This window comes from Talpa occidentalis, unplaced genomic scaffold (assembly GCF_014898055.3).
Source record: "Talpa occidentalis isolate TD23 unplaced genomic scaffold, MPIMG_talOcc4v2.1 talOcc4.3, whole genome shotgun sequence".
Taxonomy (NCBI): domain Eukaryota; kingdom Metazoa; phylum Chordata; class Mammalia; order Eulipotyphla; family Talpidae; genus Talpa; species Talpa occidentalis.
In genome coordinates this window covers 92,757,824-92,781,214 of record NW_023603184.1, presented here as the reverse complement: position 1 = coordinate 92,781,214, position 23,391 = coordinate 92,757,824, and the positions used below count along the sequence as shown (strand labels likewise).

General features: G+C 35.6%; 1 protein-coding gene across 1 annotated transcript in view; it reads left to right on the top strand.

Moving 5' to 3' along the window:
* Positions 1-23,391, top strand: part of PLA2R1 (phospholipase A2 receptor 1) — a 100,460-nt gene that overhangs the window by 40,356 nt on the left and 36,713 nt on the right. The window contains exons 9-13 of the mRNA XM_037523407.2: positions 702-800; positions 3,877-3,989; positions 11,306-11,475; positions 20,185-20,387; positions 22,149-22,294. Coding sequence (XP_037379304.1) covers positions 702-800; positions 3,877-3,989; positions 11,306-11,475; positions 20,185-20,387; positions 22,149-22,294 — 731 coding nt within the window. The remainder of the gene's footprint in view (positions 1-701; positions 801-3,876; positions 3,990-11,305; positions 11,476-20,184; positions 20,388-22,148; positions 22,295-23,391) is intronic.

The following is a 23,391-nucleotide window of genomic DNA, read 5'->3' as shown; positions in this document are numbered from 1 at the left end:
ATGTTTTCTGGGGTGATTTATGGTGGCTTCCAGGGATTTCCCCAGCATCAGATTCATACATGCAACAACACGGCAATTATTTTAACCCTTAGAAGTTGCTGAAGAGAGGAAGCAACAGTCTCACTTGCTCAGGGAAATGGCTTCATTGAAATAGTTCTCAAAGTGTGGCCTCAGACCAGCATATCACCATCACCTGAAAACTGATCTTCCTGAGTAAGACACTGGTCATGGGGCAAAGTAACCCAGTTTCTAGTAGTCTGTCCAGATGATTCTGATGCCCATCAAAGACTGAGAATCATTGCTCTATCCTATCTGCTTGATAGAAAATTTGGGAACAGGTTAATCTGAAGTCAGACTGAATTTGCATTAAAACCCAGCTCCAGTTTTTCCTGACTATAGGATCTTGGGTAAACTACTAAACCTAACCTTTGAAATAGGAATAATGCTTCCCTCACAGGAATGTTGAGATAATATATGAAAATCACCCACTATGAAACCTGGCACACAATCAAGAAACATTAGTGGCAGCCCTCTTCCTGCCCACCAATCTGGGATTGCGTGTCTTGGAATTGTTTACACACTGGAAAGAAAGCAGGGCCTCCCATTCATCTTATTTTTATTCAAAACAATTAGGGTGGCTTATCAGCATCAGTGATGGAGACGGGGAGTATTCCTTCAACTTGTGCTATTTTTCCCCTTAGGAGGGTCACTGGAAAGTTAAAGATTGTCAAGAGAGACTTTATTACATTTGCAAGAAAGCAGGCCATGTCCTTTCTGATGCTGAATTAGGCTGTAAGGAGGTAAGTCTGTTCATCTTGCAATTAGGGCACAGAGACCTTATAAGAGGAATAATTCACCCACCCTGGTTTAAAGTGAATTTTTATCCCCACTTTGCTCCCTCTTCTTTTCCTTGCCACCCGTCCTTCTTTCCTCCGCATCTCATTTTTTCCCCTTGAAAGTGAACTACTGTTAACGAACCAAACAATTATCAGCACATGAAGGATTTACAGCTTTGCCAAGGACTATAGTCTTGCCATCTTCGTTGACTCAAAACAACGATTTTTTTTTTTTAGATAAAAAGTTTAAATGATCCTGTAACACCATCTGTACAAACAATGATTATCACGCAATGCCCTGTGTCACACGAGGTTTTCATCATTTTTCAGTGGGATGTCAGAGTGAAAACGAATGCATTTCTTTGAATCAGAAAGTGAATTTCTGCACCCAAAATTGTGTTTTCCTTTTCACTTCCCTGTAATGTTTGAATGACATACAATAAAGAAGTGAAGTACAAGTTTGCAATTTATTATTTGGGAAAGTGAATAAATAGTATTTTAAGTAATAAAGTATTTTTGGTATATTAAGTAATTAAAATATCTAATATTTAGGTTTAAACTTAAAAGGCAGAAAATGATCTGTTTTTCTGTTTTATATTTCTTTAAATATATTCAATGTCCTGCAGTAAAATTATCAAAAATCTACCAATCACTGTCCTCAGCAGATGCATGTCACCTCTCTTTCAATATACATACACTAAAGAATTTAGATTTAAATATTAGCAATTTTTACACTTTATGAATTTCAAAATGTTCCCCAATCTGGTTTTTTTTACAGTTTTATTTTGATCATTTTCTCCTCTAATCCAATTTTTCTGTTTCAATTAAACAATAACCTATCTCCTCAGAAAAAGCATTTGATTTATTAATTAACTATAAACTTGATTTCTCTTTGTACTATAGCCAAATAGTACCTATGTGACATATTTGACTTGTTACAAAACATTTTAGTTAATGATTGTAATTCCCAAATTAATTATAACTAGTCTATGATTTAAAACATGTTTTAACTTATTGTAGCTTTCAGAGCAATGCAACATGTTTTATTTGAATACAAAGTGCAAGTAATATTGTCTCAACAGAAATAGAACTGATGTGCTATTCAAACGTTTATATACTTTTATATACTGCTTCCCTGTTCTGACCAGCATTAGTAGCATTTAAAGATTCTGAATTTAGAGATAATTCTCTAACTTTATGGTGAAATTTCCATTAATCTTTATGCATCAGTCTATGAACAGGATTTTGAAAGTTTCTTCAATGCAATTCTTTAAACAGTCTGCACATGCAATATTAACTTATAAAATACATCTTAAGACAAAAGATTTCATTTTTTAACAAGTCACTTTTTAGGATCTAGGGCAATTGTTTCAGTGTTGTCGTCATCATCATTTCATTTAAAATGAAATGGCACCTCATGTTCAAAGGATATTTACAGATGCAATCAATTACTCTTCCCACTTTCAATACATGAACAATGAACAAAGGCTTGTAGTAAAGAGTCTTTGTTTTTCTGGTTATGACTGTGCCCCTTTACTTGAGCCTATTTAGTTCTTAAATTTTTTTCTTTCTTTCTTTCTTTTTTTTGCTAAGTAGCTGTAATCTAAAAACTAATAATGAAGAAGGAATACTTTGTCAGAAAGGTCACATTGTCAGTCTTCCTCCTCCTGTTGTCCCAACTACAAAAGCAGTCTAACCTCTCTGGCCATCTGGCCATCTGGGGTGATCCAGAGGGAGCTCTGACTGGAGCTGTTAAGTCCTCACACTGATAAGAGGAGGGTAGAAGTTAAGGGAGTGAGATCAGAGCTCGATCTTGCTGGATGGATGTGAAGCTCCTGTGATCCACACATCATTCAATATGTATTGAACTAAAATAGCTGATTTCTAAAACAAGACTTTCTTTAATTTATGATAAGACCTTCCAAGAAAAATAGCAGAAACATTATATCTGCTCAAACTCCAGCAAATATTGGCATGGCACAAAATAAACTGTATTTTAACTTGTAAATACATAGAAATAGGTTGATGTGAGGTTGATTTCATAATACGGGAAGAAAAAGAACTAAAATAACTCAGTTGCAATATAGAAGACTAATGAATACATATCTCCTATGCTATATGATTTTAAAGAATAGAGTCATCTTTTATTGCTCCCAAGGTGGAGATACATATTTGTTATTTTTGTCTAAGTGCCAATGCTTGCTTGCTTCCTCTCTAAAAGGATAACCAATTAATTTAAAAATAATCTTTACCAAAAAAAAGTTTTAGCCAATCACTATTAGAGGGATCATGATACAGTGAATACTACCCTGTTTCATAACAGAATTGGTTTCTGAGCTAGCTTACACACTCTGAATTCACCCAAGTCTCTAGCCTTAATGATTTCTGAAATAATATGAAATAAGAAATTGAAAAAAAGTTTTTAAAATATATACTATCATTAAATAGGTGTGTCTACTTTACTTGTACTGAGTCCCCTGATTAATTCTCAGCTCTCTGCCTGTATTGTCTCTCTTTGATTCTCAAAACAGCCCCATGGACACTATTATTCCGCTTTTACAGAGAAGAAAACTGAGAGATCAAATAAGTTCACCTGGAATTCAAACCCATGCATTCTGTCTTCAGAACTGACACTTGATTTCTACTGTTTTGTAGAAATCATTTGTATGAAATTCTATAAATCTGAACAGGTTGTGTGTGTGTTTGTGTGTGTGAAAGAGAGAGAGAGATCCTGAGTGATACCCTTTATTTTTATTTGCTTTTAAAGTTTTAGGCTTTAAGAATTAACTTTCTTACAGCTTTTAGGTTTATAGAATTAATTAAATAGAATATATAATTATAATTAATTATAGAAGTGGCTATAGCTAATGGCATTACCAGATAGATCATGTATCAAGATATTAAAACAAAAATTCAAGTTTTGAGTTTTGATTGGGGCTAAGAAGAAAATTATATAAGAGGTAAATGAGAATATGCAAAAAATATCTTTTACTACTTCACTAAATTAGATTATATCCTTAATTCTCTTTCCTTGTTTAAGGGATGGAAGAGACATGGTGAATTCTGTTACAAAATCGACACTGTCCTTCGAAGCTTTGAGCACGCTTCCAGCGGTTATTACTGTTCTCCTGCACTTGCAACCATTACAAACAGGTAGAGTAGAAATTTCCCATAAAAACCATGATTGTATTTTGACATAGAACTCTTGGAATGATAAAATCTAACCATCATCTGTAAATGTTCAACATCTAATATGTGCCATATTTAATAAGAGTGTTCAATTATTTCTATACTATATGTTACAGATTTAAATCGTGTAGTGCTTTCACTAAATTGATTTTTGAGTAACAAGTGCCAAAATGTAAGATGACTTCTACTTTTCATTAAAAAATTATTAATTAAGTAGATTTTCTAATGAACCTGGTTATATTGAGATTTTATTTGCTAAGTGTTTATATTGGAAACTTATTTAATATTAAGTATTTTTAATGTAATGTGTTTGAGTCAAATGAGATTTTTAAACGTAACCACATAGTAGGATATTCAAAAATTTCCCTATTGGGTCTTAGTCTATGTTTGTTTGATTTAGACTTCCCTGTGCACCAGTGTCTTCTCAATACATACAGAGAAACTGCTCCTGTTTTACTTTTACCTTCCATGCACTTTGCAACATGCTACAGATGTACAATAGGGGATAAAAAAATACCAAATAAAAAAATACCAAAAAAAAATAAAAAAATAACCTTAAACTCACTAGCAATTCCGTTAGGAAGGTGAGGGCTGGGAGATTGACTCCTCCATGGTGAAGACAGAAGCAAAGGAGAACTCTTCAGTGGTTCTATGGGAAAGTATAACCTGCAAAGCAAGTCACCGTTTGTTTGTTTTTTATTGCCTTTAAAAATATCCTCTGAATACTAGGAAACAGGGCAACTGGTGCTATGGTTTCATCTAGTGACATTTCATATGTCAATCCAACCTAGAGGAGGAATTCCTGTGTACTTTCTCCAGTCTCCCACATAGGACATTCAAATTCAAAGCCACCAGTATTTTCTTCCTCTGCTTACCTTCCTTACTTCAAACAGTTCACAAAAATGTACACATTCTTTCTTTCTCTCTCTCTCTCCCTTCCCTCTATCCTTTCCTCCTCCATCTCACTCTCTCTCTCTCTCTCTCTCTCTCTCTCACACACACACACACACACACACACACACACACACACACACACACGAACTGTATTTGGAAAAATAAATTGACCAAAGAAATATTTTATGCTCAGTCCATCCCACTTTTGATGCATCTCAGCATTTTTAGTTCTACCTTTCTCCTCTGCAGAATAACCACCCTGCAGAAGAAAGCCTTTATCCTCAATCTGTTAACCTACACAAAAGGTTTCTACCTTGGATGTCCTTCAATCAGTGAGTCAACATTGGCCTTTATTCAGGAACCTGACCAATGAAGCACTCTTTTGTTAATTACAGTTTCATTATATTTTTCACTGAAGAACATAAGTCTAATTGTTTCACCTTTTCTTTTTTGGGGTAATAGTCATTGAGTGTAACTTTTCATATACTACCTGACCACACAACTTATCAAGTTAAGAATTTATTAGAAAAGCGGGGCCTCCCTGGTGGTGTAAGGGGTTAAGACAGCATTGTGAAGCTATCCACAGACACTGTAGCACGAGTTCGATCCCCAGCCAGGGAGGTGACCCACATGGCACAGCAGACCTCTCCTGACTCGCCCGCTGCTCCCCTCAGCAGTGTATTTCGGTCAATCCACCTATTCTGCTCCCCACTGTATCTCTGGTGAATCCTCTAACCTCTCCGCACCTCTGGCCTACACCCCAGTCCTTGTTATGCATAAATAAATAAATCTTAAAAAAGAATTTATTAGAAAACTATTCAATACCTGCCTTGTGGGAGGCATCAGGTCAAACAATGGCATGCTGCACAGAAATGAATGGCGTGGAGTAGTTGTCTAGGTGTTACTTGCAGGCCAGCACCTGAAGAGATACAACACAATACATGAAACAAGTGGAGAAGGTATAATAACAACAACTGGACAAACGCAAAAGTGATATTACAGACAAGTCATAGTGTCAATGTGACCCAAGTAAGGTAGAAATTTGTTAAAGGTCAAACTCTTCATTTTCTAAGAACACTTTGGGGATCTCTTGAAAATGATAAAAAGTATCTGGGAGAAAAATCCATTCTGTTTCATTTTCCACCAAAACTAGATCAAGGCATGATGGAATACTTTCAACTTTTCCTTTGATAAATTGTATACAATAGCCAATACTAATGTGTTGTCCAACTCTAAAGCAGAACTAGGGCATAGCCAAGTTTGTTTTTGTCACATCTTCTACCTCCCAGCCCCTCCTAGTGGACCTGGCCTGCAACTTGGTCAGCAGCCAAGTCCCAGCAGTGTGATACAGCCACGCCCCAGCAGTGCGATACACTAGCCCCGGGAAACATCCTTCCCAGCATGCAAGCATGCCATTCATGTTACGCTGCAAACATGTTTACATCCAAAGCAGAGGCTCCAACAAGGGACATGGAAGTTGAGGGAAGAAAAGGCATCATGCTCTCGATTTTTACTTATCTAGACATTATCAAGTAGGAAACAAAGATCCACACTGTGAAACATTTTTCAACAGCATCTTTTGTCTGAGAAGGTTGGGCAGTAAATGGAAGGTTTCCTCAGATCCAAGAGTGTCCACTAGCAGCCTCACTAATCCTTTGCTTCCATTACTGATTTCCTGTTTGAGTTAAGATACTCCTGTCACTCACCAGTACCCAAGCTTGTAGTTGCTAATTGATTTTCCACTCTTCTGCACAATTGAGCGACAGGTTTGATGGGCACAATTAGAACCACCTGCTACAAATTACTTATTTCTTTTGTTAGGGGGCAACTGCTCTTGGTCTAGGACTTTTAACACTTTGTGGAATAGAAAGGGAAAGAAAAACAGATCCTTATTGCTGAATAACAATTTTATTTGTTTAGTGCTACAAAATTTTTTGCAGGCCTAGCTACTTTGCTCTCCATACAGAGCGTGAATTGAAAACCATAGTTCCAAAGTTACCATGGAAAATTGTCTAAAAGCATGTATATCAACATCTTGAATCAGTCAGCCATGGGATATTTGGTACAAAATAATTCAGAAGACATTTGATTTTGTGTTGCCAAAAGTGAAAAATCCTGCAATAACTCATATTCTCTTATGTTTAAATGTGGATATTTTTCAAGCATTTTTACAACTCTGCCACTTACCTCCAACGTCCACACACCCCAAAAACTTCTGCAGTTATCTTTTAGTTGTAGTAAAGTATGTAATATAAAGTTGATCATTTTAACCATTTTTAATAGTTCAATGGCGTTAAGTACATTCATATTATTGTGCAACAATCACCACCACCCATCTCTGAGACTTTAGTCAATTTCCCAAATTGAAATTCTCTACCCATTAAAAAATAGCTCCTTCTTTTTCCTGCCCCCAGCCTCTGCCAACTACCATTCTATTTTCTGTCTCTATGAAGTTAACTACTCTAGTTATCTCGTAAGTGGAACCATACAGTAGTTGTCTCCTTTTGTATTTGTACAAAATATCCTTGTACTTGTACAGTCTAATATCCTTCAGGTTAATTCATGCTGTAGAGTATGCAGAATTACCTTCCTTTTTTAAGGCTGAAGAATATTCCATAATATAACACATTTTATCTATTTATCCATGAACAGGCACAAGATGCTTTCACCTATTAGCTACTGTGAATAATTCTGCCATGAATATGAAAGTACAAATATCTTTTGACTACCTCCTTTCATTCTGTGGGGTAATATACCCAGGAGTGGAATTTCTGGATCAAAAATTGTATTTTTAATTTTTTGAGCAACCTGCATACTGATTTCCATAGCAGCTGCACCACTCTACATTTCTGCCAGCAGTTCACAAAGATTCCTGTCACTGCATATCCTGGCCGACACTTGTACTTTGTTGTTGGGTTTGATTTTTATAATAGTCATCCTTTGGGTGACTAGTACCTCACTGTGCTTTTGATTTTCATTTCCCTAATCATTAATGATATTGAGCATCTTTTCATGTGCTTGTTGGCATCTGTATATTTCTTTGAATAAATATCTTTTTGAGTCCTATGTCCATTTTTAAATTGCAGTGTTTGTTCTCTGTTGCTAGGTTGTAGAAATTCTTTATATATTCTGAATATTAACCCTTTATCAAATACATATTTAGCATCAATATCTTAACAATTCTGTTACTGAATCTCACCCATTCAGATGTATGTCACCATACCACATCACCCTTTTCACACTGTTGACAGTGTCCTTTGATATGCAAAACATGTTCAGTTTTATTAAATTCAGTTTATCCACTTCTTATTCTGTAGTCCCTGCCTTTGGAGTTAATCGAAATTACTGCCAAATTAAATGTCACAAAACTTTCCCCCTATCTATTCTTCTAAGAGTTTTATAGTTTTAGCTCTTACATTTAGGTCTTTAGAATCTTTGTGAATTAATTTTATCAATGGTGTAAGGTAAGATAGTCCTCTACTGTAGTCCACTGAACACCCTCCACATGGGGGTTGGGGGGGATTCAGTTGCATTACCAGTTCACAGCTGAGTTCCCCCTACAAAACCTGATCACTATATATAATATAACCACTGTTTTGTTTTCCCCACTGAAATAGGTCTCAAGTGAAGCTACTTCCAGTGCATTACTTTTTTTTAATCTCTAATTTTCAGTAAAACAAGCACAATTCTTTTTGTACAGCTGTCTGTGCTAAGAACTATGTGTTCACAGATAAGAAATATACATTTTTTTCAAATCAATGAAGAAATAAAGTACTCAACTAGAGATACAAGTATAAAACACCTCCTTTTGAAGTATGCATCTTTTGAAATGTTTCTTTCATAGTGAAGTTTTGTCTATGTATGCCAAAAAATATATTACTACTTTCAAATTGCATTTTCATATAAATTTAGTGTTTAAAACTATGAATAACACTTTCCTGTCAAATTGATGGAAGTTCAATTTTTTTTTCTTGTTTGCACTAAAATTGCACATTTGGTTTCTTACTTGACTGGAAAAATTGGTGCATGTGGTGTGGTAATACTCATCTAAAGTGGTTTGAACTTATGCCCATAAATTATACACAGTGTTGTAAAGCAACATTACATCAATAATAAAGTACAATTAAAAAAGTTAATGTCTTAATCAATAAAAAAAAAATGTTCCCCTACAAAAATCTGACTTTATAAGTGGATATACCCAAGTAAAATATTTTGTTTTTCTAAAGAAAAACAAACAATTTTTACTTTACTGAATTCCTTAGAGATAACATGTTATACTGCTTCAAATAATAAGATAAAAATGTATACAAATGGCAACTTTCTACCCTAAAAGAACATTTGACTTAAATAACCTCAGTGAAATCAGACAAAAGATATTAAGATTTTCTGGAATATTTTCAGATGAATAATTCTAAAACAGAGAAGTACAAAAGACTTAAAATGGCATCTCTATTATCATAAGCCAGAGTTTTTATAATCCTTATAGTATTTGAAACCAAATTGTGAGTGGTAAAGAATATAAAATGTTCCCTTGTTTCTTTACAGTTGGAAATACACACTCTAGAGATTGCATGCTGTCTTATCCAAGTTAATTTCTTAGAATAATATTGTTGAAAAGGAAGACATTTGCTGAATTTCTTTATTAACAATGCCATCTTCTAAACTGGACCAAGAAAGCTAGAGTTCTATCATGATTTGTAGGTTTTAGGATTTGATTTATGAGTATCATATGCAACCATTTAAAGCTATACTTGCCAATTCAAAAACCAGGTTTCTATTGTTTTAAGCAGTAATAAACATGGATAAGAGTTATAATTATTGCAGACTAAATCTAAAACCAGCAAGGGATAAAAGCAAAAAGCAAAATGTTGCCATAAATAATGATACCAGTGACCAGGTTCTCAGGCAAGTATCTCCTCCCTCCTTTACTCTCATTTTGCAACAAATGCCAGTATACAAGGTAATGGAAGAACTAGCAATGCACCCTGGGTTTAGAACCAACACTGTGAGCAGAGTGTAAGGTAAATGGCACTGTAAGGTAAATGACAATAGCTTCTACACAGTATTTAGCTTTATATACCTTCTTTTTTTGAAGCATATTTACATAACGTTCTACCACAGCAAGCTGGTTCAAAAAGAACACTTCCAATTTTGACTGTGTTTTAAATGTATGCTATTTAGATAATTACTAGAGTAGCTACAGAAAATACTTAGTAAAGCATGAGGAAAATCCATATGATCTACAAAGATGAGTATCATAGTTGGCCAAGATCACAAAACATTGCTAGTGATGTTCATAGTGTTCCTTTCTCTTTTCCTCCCCTATTCCTTTGAAAATCCCCTACTCTTCAATGGCCACATTGAATTTTTGCTTCCCTTAACAAGTTAAGCATGCATGGTAATGAAAAAAATTAAAAATTGGATGAAAAAATTCTAATTCATGTTCTCTTTAGCTTTCCTGGGTAATTTCATCAGCCCTTTCCTTTCCCATTGTTTCAGCAGATCTGGCCAAAATTCACTGCTATTTGAAATGTTTCTCAAACTTTTTATGTGTTGAAAATGACTTTTTCAAGATAGTTTCCAACTTAGCTTGGAATTTCAGTGTTCTAGTTAAGATTGAATACTCATGTTTTTGCAGTTAGTACTCATGTGGAAGTATATTTACAAGTTTTGTAGACTCTGCTTTAGATCATTCATGGTGGAAAAGGGTCACAATCACCAAGCAATAAACACTAATTCATGGCACTTTTAGGGGGAAATATAAGTGGGCATATTTCCCCGGATTAATCGCTAGGTTTCAAAAATTATTCCCAGTGAATACACACATCTGAAAACATTAGAATAAGCCAAGGGCACCGAATGCCTGAGAACAAATTCACTTGGGAGATATACAATTGCTATTCCAATCTTTGTTTCCTTCTCACAGGGCAAATGTGGTGAGTGGATGAGTGTCTGTTCTATGTTGGCAGATCCTCATTCGAAAAAGCACAATACCCTTTTTCCTCCCCACTGGCAGCCACCCACCTCACACAAATTATGGCATATTGTATGCTGTGTGGCCTAATTACAAAATAGGGTACACCTTGTTCCAATAAATGTATTGCAACTTTGTGGACTTTACCACCTACACTCTGATACTGGAGCCAGAAACCATTCCTTAAAAGAATTAAGCCTTGTCTGTGACAATCAAATTTCCTCACTTATGTATTTCTGGGAATTGCACTGACATTGGTCACTTATTAGTAATGTTCAGGTCTTTAGGTATTTTTCTGCTCCGTATTCTAAAGAATTCATGATAACTGCCATTCTGGGTACCTCATTACATTTTAATGACATATTTGTATTCCCAGAAATTTACTATAACCATTTCCTTTTCCCCTTTTTAGGTTTGAACAGGCTTTTATGATCAGTTTAATCAGTAGTGTGGTAAAAACGAAGGACAGTTATTTTTGGATAGCTCTTCAAGACCAAAACAATACAGGAGAATATACTTGGAAGACAGCAGGGCAGAAGTCTGAGCCGGTGCAGTACACATACTGGAATACATACCAGCCCCGTGAGTAGGAGCCTATATGTAACACCACCTTTCTCTCTTGCTGTCTTTACCCCAAATTCCTACCACTCCTTGGTCTACCTCTATAGATTCTACCAAAGTTTTCTTAATGCTTAACTCAACTAAATAAATACCACAGGTTCTCAAGGGTGACATATGACTGGTCATTTTAAAATATGAATCATTTAACAGTTTCAAGGTATAAGTTCCTTGCTCAAGACTACACATACCTTTATTAGCAGAAAGTCATTTTTCTACATCCTAAAGTAATCCCCCCACTCCATGATCATCTTCATAAAATATCCAAAAGAATCATTAAAGAAATTCCTGAAACTAATAAGTGATTGTAGCAGTATTGCAGGATACAAGTTAATGTACAAAAATTAATCACTTTCCTATATATGGGAAATGAACAAGTATAATATAAAGTTAAAACAAATTACCATTCAGTACCCAGCAAAATGAAATTCTTAGGTAAAACTAACAAACTATGTACAAAATCTATATGAGGAAATTTACAAATTTTAATGAAAAAAACTTTAAAGAACTAAATAAGTGGGGGGCTATTCCATGTTCATGGATAAGAAGACTCAATATTACCAAGATTGTAGTTCTTCAAAAATTGATCGATAGAACAGCATTATCCCAATCAAAATCACAGCACATTATCTTGTGGATGCTGGGAAATTGATTCTAAGTTTATATGGCAAGGCAAAAGACCCAAAATAACCAACTCACTATTAAGGAAAAGGACATAGTTAAAGGACTAGCACTACCTGACTTCAAGACTTAATATAAAGTTACAGTAATCAAAACGGTGGCAAAACATAGACAAAATCAATGGAATAGGAGAGTACAGAAATGGACCAACATACAGTCAGCTGAACTTTGACAAAAAAGCAAAGGTAATACAACAGAAAAAAATGATACTCTTCAACAAGTGGTCCTGGAACAACTTGACATCCACATGCAAAAACAAAGAATCGACACACAGATCTTACTCAAAATAGATCATAAACCTAAATATAAAGTACAAAACTGTAACAGTCCTAGAAGGTAGCATAATGGAAAACCTAGATGTGCTTGCATATACCAATGACTTAGATACAATTCAAAAGGCTCAATCCATGAAAGAAATAATTGGTGATAATAATTGATGATTAATTGATGATAACAATAAATAAACACTTCTGCTCTGAGAATGACAAGAGAACAAAAAGACAAACTAAGACCAAAAGAAAAATATTTGCAAAAACTTATCTGATAAAGGACTGTTATCCAAAATATCCAAAGAACTCTTAAAATTCAGCAATATAAAAGAACCTAATTTAAAAATGTAGAAAAGACCTTAAACAAAGAAAATATACAACTATTAAGTAAGCAGGCTTTGAAACGATATATTTTATATTCATATATCCACCACAATGGTGTATGTGTGTGATTATACACATATAAATACATACATATATGTATATGTCATCATATATTTGTCCACACCCACAGAATGTGTAAAACCAAAAATGATGCTAACATAAATCATGGACTGTGGGTGATAATATATCAACACAGTTTCATCAGTTTTAATAAAAAAAAAAATACACCATTGTGGTATGGGATGTCAACTTCCCCAACAGGGGAAGTTCTGAATTATATGGAGATGGGGTAAAAGACAATTCTGTACTTTCTGCTCAATTTTGCTGCGCATTTAAAATCTTCTAAATTATATAGTTTTTCTAATTGTACTTTCTAAAGACATTTGCAAGGTGAAATTAAGACACATTATATTCAAAAAAGACAAATTATACTTTATGTATAAACATTGGTTTAAGAAATTTGTGTAAAAGCTGCTAAATTTGCATTGCTCTAAACAAGAAATATCACAATTCACTCAATAAACAACCCTTTCATTTGAAAAATCTATGAATATATTAAAATACAGAAAATAGTGAAGTTCCATGTTATACTATGACTGAAAAAAGAGCTCGGTTATCATTTCTAATATACTTTGGAATTTTGTTAGGAATGTCTATACCTGTCAAAATAAATTAATACATTTTGAGTAGACAAAATTCTTGGCTTTTAATGCTACCTTCCTAGGGGCATATTTGGATGTCTAAAATCTGGAATTGATGCAGAGCTCCTTGTCATTCATAAGTTTCTGCTGTAATTTATTTGAGTGGCACTACTCTTTTTCTTTTCCCTGAAGCAAAAATAATACCATGATGTTCAGTTTTGCTGCTTGTGCTGATTGACATTGAGTAAATTGTCTCTGAATAAGATGAAAATGTAAATCTTTTTTGAAGAAAATGGCAATATAAAAGCCCCTACATTTCCCTTTTTCTTTTAAATTGCAGTTTGCAGAAACGCCACACTAAATCACATTTTTCCCCTTGCCTGTCACAAGAGAATCCATTAGCTTGGTCCCTATGTCAGAATCTTAATCCAGCCCAGACTGTCTATATAAATTGACCACTGAACAGGAAATCTGCAACTTTTTATAAGCTCAATTTAGGCTCCCACCTCAGGCCATACCATCAAAATATTAATTGGTGGTAGGATTATAATTCTTTCATTTTTTCAACTTTGTATAATGTTTTCCAAACTGTATAATGAACTCTATCTACCCATCACTTAGTGTCATCAATTATCAACTCATCATTACTAGTGTCTCCTCTAAATCCAAGCCTACTCCCCCAACTTCCCATATTTTTTCACAACAAATCCCAGACATTGTTTCTTCCATGAATATTTCAGTATTGTCTCTAAAAGACAGATTCCTTTTTAAAAGACATGAGTATAATACAATTATGACACCTAGATGTAATTAACTATAATGCCATAACATTAGAAATCAATCCATGCTCAACTTTCTGAATGACTCACAAATAATATATGATAATGTATTTTCCAGTCTATGTGAGCCAGGATCCCCTATTCACCCACTGCAGAGGGTAGATAGATCTTGAAGTCTATTTTAAGTTCTAGGTTTCCCTCTTCTTTGCCCTACCTTTTTTTTCTTAAATTTTTAAAATATTAAACCCATTAATGCAAATGGGTTGTTTGTCCTGCAGAGTTTCTATGTCTGACCTTTTTAATTATCCCCATATATTGTTTAATGTGTTACTCTATCCTCCCTATTTTCCATACGATTAACATTTTTTAGAAGTTTTAGAAGTTAAGATTTTATTATTTTTTTTGAAAAAATATTTAGTAGCTAGCTAGTTGTATGCCCTATCTGGTGGCATAAAATGTCTAATGTTCTTGCTCTTGTAATATTAGCAGCTATTATTGATCAATGCCTAGGTCCACTGACTCATTAAAGGCTTCCTTTTGTATAGCTAGGATATTTCTATAAAGAGGTGATTTCCCTCCATCAATTTTTGGTTATCTTCTGTTATAGTTTTTATCAGAAAGAGAGAGTAAATGCTTAATTCTCTACATTGTTTTGAAATGATTACGTGTCATTAGCATCCTCAAATAGTAATTGATCAGGTTTGGGGGATTTATAAAACATTACTATGAAATAAGGTTTTAAATATATTTGATGTATTTTAATCTATTTCAATTATTATCCTCTTTAGTGGAAATTAAAATCTCTCCAAAGACTACATCCTGAGACCATTTAATGTGGCTCTAGTTGTCACTGATCACTTCCTTGCTATTAGTGACAAGACTTACATTTGTACTCTAGACTGAGAAACATTGATACTTTAAAGAAGTATCATTGGCTCATTTTAATGGGAAATGGTATTATTTCAGTATCACAATCTGGCACAGACATACTCATTGCTTGTTGGTTTCCAGGTCATGTCAGTTGACAGAACTGGAAAGCTGGAAAGAGAGAGAGAGAGAGAAAGAGAGAGAGAGAGAGAGAGAGAGAGAGAGAGAATGTGGTGGGTGTAAGATAAAATACTTCTTGACTTCAAACTGATACTTTGGATTCAAATTCAGGACTACAAGGATTTTACTTAACCTATCATCTATTCACATTTCCTTTCATGCCAAAATCCCCTAATCTCAAAATACCAGGAAATTCTATTGTTATTAACACAATAATAATAAAGAAACTATGGCATTTGGTATTTTAATAGAAGTAACTGTTCAGGTAAAACAAGAAAAACAGTTTGATCCATACTTAACTAGTGCCACTGATTAAAGGAAAGAATGATAAATAGAACTTTTCTCACTGAGGGAAAAGCTAATGCATCAGAAACTAAAATTTGCTTTGTACTTAGATTAAATATTCAAAATAACTGGAGGCTGCATTATGGTAAGAACAAAATAAGTGAGTTCATCCTAGTTAAGACATTCAAAAAATGTTTCTAAGTTACACTGGAGTTTCACTGGTGTCTGAACAAAAAATGAACATGTTCAGATCTCTATTTTGTATCCCTCCATAATACAGTCTCTGTGACAAATTTGTTGTTTCTAGATCTAGATAATGTTGTGGGGGGAAAAAAGGTGTGTTTCACTCATAAGGAATGAGATAACTTCAGGGCACATTTACCCCAGTTTTCTTAAGTTAATGGGAACAGGAACCTTCTGCCAGTGACAAGGAAAATGAGATTCCAGTAGAGTACGCCAGATCTGTTTTCTTTAAAAGTCCCTACATACATCAAGGAGAACCCTGCCAGCAGATAGGCCTGGTGCATTTTTTTTAAAGATTTATTTATTTTTATTTATTTATATAAGCACTGGGTACAGTCAGAAGCGTGGGAGGGTGAGAGAATTCACCAGAGCCAGAGCGGGGAGCAGAGCAGGCAGAATAACGAAGTACACTGCTGAGGGGAGCAGCAGGCGGCAGGAGAGGTCTGCGCGCCATGTGGGACCCTCCTCTGGTGGCCGGGGAGCAGCTGGGCATTGAAACAGCACCGCAGAGGCCGTGGGCAGCTTCGCAACCCAGTGCTCAACCGCTGCGCCACCAGGGAGGCCCAGGCCTGGTGCATTTTAAGGCATATCAGAATTCTGAAATGGACCACCACAAAAATGAAGACAAACAGTCCATTTCTGGGCATCCTTTGGATAGTTCCATATTTTCCAATAATCATGAGTAGCTATGATAGTAGGTCTTCAAGGAAGTGCTGTGGCCACACAAAGGAGAGAATGAGACCAGAGGAATGAGAGCCCATGAAAATGGAGGAGCATAATTTGAAAGGGAGACTTAATCATCTACTCAACAGTTTCTTGCTCAATGCCCACTTGCTCTGTACCTTGACATCTCCTGGCAGAGTCAAATAAATCTGATTTCAAATTCAGACCAGACCCTCACCTACTGTGCCCTTAGACTGGTCACTAAACTTCTGTGTCTCAGTTTTTCCATTGGCAAGATGTAGATATTAGCATATGCCTCAAAGAACTTTTGAAGTTAAGTAGGAAAACGAAAACCTATGAACTGTCTAGCACCCTACTGGGCATATATACAGCCCTCCTTGAAAGTTCACTATCTGCCCCACTGGATTCACTATTCTCCTTGGAAAATAGGACAGAGAGAGAAGCTGAGTTGGGTGGAAGACTTGAGAGCTAAGAATGTGAGAGGGGTATTTTAAGGAATGGAGGAATAATTGACAACTCAAGTAAATTAATTGTCCAGAGGTTCTGAAGGCCCAGCTATAGATGTGCCTCCTTTCCTGAGGTCACAAACCAAGGGGGGGTTTTGTATGTTTGTTTTGGGGTATTTGGCAAGAAAGTTTAAAGATGGAGGCTTTCCCAGCTCATTTTTGATGATTAGATAGCTTTGTCAAATAGAATTTGGAATTTTTTTTAACCAACCAAAAGTATTCCCACTCAAGCATGATGGAGAGAGTGAAGGGGGTTGAGGGATGGTAAAGCAGGTAAGGAGAATTGGCTTAACTGTGAGATTCACCCCCTGAGGAATAGTATGATAGTTTCTCTTCTCCAATGGGAAATGAGCTATCAGATTTAAGAACAATTTCTTTGGGAAGAAAACCACTTCTGCTCCTTCCCACACCCTCCCCTTATAATTTGGCTTTGCAAGCATCCCCACAATATAGGATTATAAATTCAGTTTATATCTCCCTTAGCCCAGCCTCCCTTTATTACACAACTTTACTGCTTCTTTGGGGCTGAGGCTCTAAAATTTGGGTCAAATGTTACATTAAGTTAACCACTTTAGAATACCAATAGCACTCTTGCAGCACTTTTCATCTTCATAGCCGTTCACAAACATCTCCTTCTTCACTAATGAAGATGAGTTGAATATCTATAGTGTCTAAAACCAAAGCTATTTAATCACTGTCTGATGTGGGAAAGTAAGACAAAATGCAAGGCCAACAAAAAAGTATATTACATTTTAAACTTGCTGATTCAAGCTTTTTAAAAAAATTCTTTGAACATGCAGGCAAAACTGCCATAAAATCTCAGCTTTTATAATGAAAATAGACAGTAACAATAGTAGCAAAATAATAGGGTTAGTTTCAGCCCTTCATATCTATCAGCATGTTTTAAATACATTATTTCATTTGATGTTCATGACAATCCTGAAAAAGAAAAGGAATTATTAGCCCCATATTCTAAATGAGGTCATTTGTGATTAATTAATTTTCAAGTTTCTAATTACTAAATACTGGTGCAGGCACTAGAACCCCAGACTTCAGGCTCCAAGTCAAAGGCTGCTGGGAGAGGAAGAAAGGAAGACTCAGACTGGAGTGTATGCTTTCCCTCTCTTCCAAATAGAGCAACTCCATTAGTATATTGATATTTCATTTGGGTATCCATAAGGATTTCCCCAGTTCAATTTCATTCGCATTTCATTGCACAGAGCATGGAGCATCAACTTTATTGCTCATGACTCAGCCCAAGTGTGAGTTGCTTGTCAAAATTACATTCAACAGACCTGCAAACTCCATTCATGGCCGGGACAGATGCATGCTATAGTCTTTTCCTCTTGCCTGGCCTTGAACACTCCATCTTTAACACTAAATAGCTGTTCTGGGTAATGGAGCCAGCCAATGGCCTCTTATGGGCCAATCTCTTTTGACTTCTTTTTCTTCTATGTGAGTCATTCTAATCATAGTTATATGTTTAGACCCATCATTTTCATCTTTGTGATCTTCTTTTACACATAGTGTACACACACATACTGGACTGTAAATTTCATGCAGATGGGAACTATCTTACGATGCCTGATGCCTAAAACAGGATGTACAACAGGATGTTCTTTAACTCCCGTATTCTTTCTCTTCTTTCACAAACTAGTTTCCATTCCTTTATGAGATACTCTGTATGTGTCTTCCTGTATTCTTTCATCTCCCACTCAGTGTTTCTGTGAGCATAAAACAACTAAAATGTGGCTGACAAAGATAATGCCAGTCACTCTATATCTAAAAAAGTAGAGTCATTATTCCTGAAGGGAAATTAAAGAAGACAAATATCTAGTATCAAGTGACGACACATTTTAAAGTGACTTGAGGTCCAAAATCATCACACATCTTCAGATGCTCCATCTATAATCACTAGCTTTTTTATAAGGATCACTTGAAAATGCTTTTTCTTTCCATCCTTTAAAACCCAACTCAAATGTCACTTCCTGCACATCCTTTATTGACTTCTGAAGACAGATTCCATCACCCCTGTGAGTTCTCCCCACAGAAATTTGAACACACTTTTACTATACACTTCATACATTGTTTATTGCATTTAATCATTTATGTGTCTGTGCCTCAAATTAAGCTAAGAGTTGGGTATTGTTTTGCCCTTCTATCCCTAACAGCTAATATATGCTCTCGGCTGGTGCAATGTAGATGCACAAGTTTTGTTGGTTTTTTTGTTGTTGAATATTGATTTAATTAATTGATCACCTCAGAGTCAAGAAAAAAGAAATATATTCTTAATCAATTTTTATTATATTTTTAGAATGGGATTATTTTCTACTACTTTTCACTGAAATTTAAAGGTTTTTTAAATCTATCATATGAATTGCAAAGATTTCATCACAAATTTGAGACTCTTAACTTGGAAATTTTTCATATGGAAAAATTATGCTTCATGTTTCAAAATGCTCAAACAGGCACAAAGAATAAAATGAAGTTTTGTCAATAGCCAAAGGTCCTTTCCCCTAAGGTTTGTCCTTAATCTTATGCCCAGAGTTTCACCGCCCCCTTAAAATGTATATCATTTTCTCTACTCTCCAAATAAGAGGTTTTGTCTTCTGCTGCATAACTTGAAGCATACCCTGAATTCATCATTTATATATTTTTGTGTGTTGAATGTAGTTCTCAGAGCAAAATATGTTTAAAATGTATATTTGACATTGATTTCTCATGATGACATTTCAATATTCAGCATATAGCATAGGTGCTCAACAAATAGTAAGTTAAATTTTTCTCGACACACTTAAAAAGTTCAGTAATTCAAAGTAAAGAGATGTTGGTATTAGATGAGTTACAGAGAATATTTTAGCCCCAAGTTGGAACAGTTCTGATTGCCATCCTTTACCATTAAAGCTCAAAATGTCCAAATTTCAGGCTTTGAAGTCTTTCTTCTCTTACTTTCCAATTACCTAGTCTTTTCTCCGGAAGAAGAGAAATGAAATAAACATGCCAATAAGGCATTCCTTTCTCATCTTTATTGTTCTAGTTTGGGTGCCTTCACCTTATGAGATGTCAATTATTCAACACTCTAAGGAGCTTTCTTTCAAAAACAAAATGTTCTGATCATCTGAACATCATTAAAAGTGTTGCTTTCTGCTTTCAGGCTACAGTGGTGGCTGTGTTGTTATGCGAGGAAAGAATCCGCCTGGTCGCTGGGAAGTGAAGGACTGTAGACACTTTAAGGCAATGTCCTTGTGCAAGCAGCCAGTTGAAAATAAGAAGAAAACCGAGCATGAAGAAAGATGGCCCTTTCATCCTTGCTTTTTGGACTGGGAGTCAGAGCCTGGCCTGGCCAGTTGTTTCAAGGTAATGAGAAGGTTACATGGGCACCTCTATGGAACTGACATTGTTTCAATTTTGCCTACTATCTCAATTTTTTTTTTATTCCAGAGCAGTGCCTAGAACTAAAATGTACTTAGTGTTTGTATACTAACTCTATCATGTCAGTTATATTCCTAAATAATTTTTAAGTCAAAACATTGACATGTCCCTGGTGCTACTGAAGGCTTCCTCCTGAGGACTGATCAATATTGTTCTTATTACATATAACAAATGAACATGGCAGGTACTCACTGGGTATTGAAATGACACAATTCTGTATCATTTGTAAGCCAAAGAATAAAACCCTTACTGTGGAATACCATTCTTCTACTAAAGATAGCCTTTACACCTCGCCAGACACCTAAAGATGAAAACACATACCATTGATTGTGTGTGTGTGTGTGTGGCATGAAAAATGTCAATTTGAAAATTGGTTTTAGATCCTAAATTTAAGTTAGCATCTATAATCTTGTGGAAATATGTTTTTGTTTGGTGATTTTGTCTTTTGTTTGTTTTAGAGATTTCTAAAATCCTGGGAGAAAGTTCTCTGGAACATGGGAACATTCAGAGCAGAATGGAGACAGCCTCTTTGTCTCTAGAGACTGTAGTATCATATGGCTTGATACACCTACTGAATGCACCTAATTAAAATGCACACTTACATATTAAATTCATGGAATAATAGGCCAAGAAGTGACCTCCCTGGCCAAGGATCAAACCCGTGCTGCAGTGGCTGCAAATAGCTTCACAGGTTGCATCCCAACCCTCTGTGCCACCAGGGAGGCCCATCCTCCTCTTTGATCTTAAAGTCAGAAGCAGACCTTCCATTTGACTGACTTCTTTCCACTACTGCTGAGAAGTCACAGAGGATTTAGGGAAAGCTAAGATCCAAAGCCCCTAGAAATATACTTGCCTTCAGTCCCAGGTCATATTTCTTGCTATGGGTTAGCCCAGATTCATGATCACTTAACCAATCTAATTTATCAGAAGGTATCCTGTGGGAGGAAATTCATGAATCCTGGAAGTAAGAAATACAAAATCTAATCCTACTCAGCCTCTTTGTAGCTGTGTGTCCCGAGATTTGTAAACTCTCTTAGCTTAACTCTCATCTCTTTAAAAATATTTATTAGGGAAAAATTATATGCCTATCACAGGAAATTTAAGGGAAGAGGAGGAAAGTCTTCAAGGAGCTTATTTATGAATCCGGGCTTATCATGAACTCGTGAATGTATTGTGAGAATAAAAAATGAGGTCACAGTTTTACAATGACTAGGCATATTCTAGTTCAAGAAATGTTCTTTTCCTTATTGGGTCAAGGTTTTAATATAGGATAATGACAACAATTATTACTGTTATTTTCTTATCACGAATTAAATGTGGGCCTCCCCTGGTGGCACAGCGGTTAAGCGCTGGGCTGCGAAGCTGCCCGCAGCCTCTGCATTGCCGGTTCGATCCCCAGCCGGGTTCAAACCCCGGCCGGGTTCAATCCCCGGCCAGTGGCGAGGATCCCATATGGTACAACAGACCTCTCCTGGCACGCCCGCTGCTCCCCTCAGCAGTGTATTTCATCACTCTGCCTGTTCTATTCCCCGCTCTGGCTCTGGTGAATTCTCTCACCCTCCCTCGCTTCTGACTGTACCCAGTGCCTGTATAAATAAATAAATAAATCTTTAAAAAAAAAAAAAAAGAATTAAACAGCTGCACCTTATTAATGACAGCATTAACTCTTTTTTGTCTACTACTCAGGTATTTCATAGTGAAAAAGTCCTGATGAAAAGAACATGGAGAGAAGCTGAAGCATTTTGTGAAGAATTTGGAGCACATCTTGCAAGCTTTGCCCATATTGAGGAAGAGAATTTTGTGAATAAGCTTTTATATTCAAAATTTAATTGGTAAATATTTGTTAATTTTGAATAATTGCAGTGAATTATTCCATCTCCCAATTATGGCTTTTTAGAGTGTCCTAGAAATTTGCTTAAAATCTCAAGCATTTGTTGTAAACCTAAAACCAACAACCACTAGTTGTCAAGGAAAAGATATATTGTAAGGACAGAAGGGGAAATTCCTTCTATAGTTCTAGGCTCTTCTCAGACTTCTCTAGTAATCAAAACAGCATCAGAAAGATTAGCAGAAGAAAAAGATTGATTTAATTACATCCTTTATAGAGAATGGGGATTCCAATTTCGGTAAGGAAAATTGGGAAATGAGGGTATATATCCTGAATGGGATAAGGGATCTGGAGCTGGAAGTGGAGAGATGGGAACTTGTATGATGAAGACCAGATACTCTGTTACATGTTTGCTCTGCTATATAGATAAGTTTCTCTGATAAAAAGGAAATGATACAAAGGAATTGAAATTAAAAACCACAAAACAAAAAAATAAATAAAAAGTTTATTTCTGGAGACAACTACAATTCTGAGCAATACCCTCAATTTTCATTCTCCTTGATAGTTAAGGGAGTGGTAAAAGTTTCTCCTGCAGAACCTCAACTGGCCTCCTCTTGAAATAATCCACATGCCACAGGGAAACATCTTGGAGAGGCATGTTCTGAATGCCTTCATTATACATAAAATTTTGTGTGGATATTACATCAAATTCTCATTCCATAATACGAAAAAACTGAAAATTGTTTTGATATTTGAAATATTTTCTATGGAATGCAAATCCAAACTTTAGGGACTTTTTTTTCCAAACTCAGAAATTATCTAGCCCAGTGGTTTTCAAGGAGTTGAAGTGTTTTCTGAGGATCTCAATGGTCCTTGAACCCCAAGGGGGCCAAGACGACAGAGCTCCTGGTTCCTTGTTTACTCACTCAGGATGGCAACTCCAATCAGCTCTACTTCTAGTTATTTTGTATATAATAAAAGACAATGTATGTCTTTGTTTGAAAAAGAAAAAGTTCTACTGATTAAAAAAGAGATTCCAATGCAGCCTCCTAATTTTACAGTTGAGGAAACCTGCCTTCGCTTATCAGCATCCATCTGCAG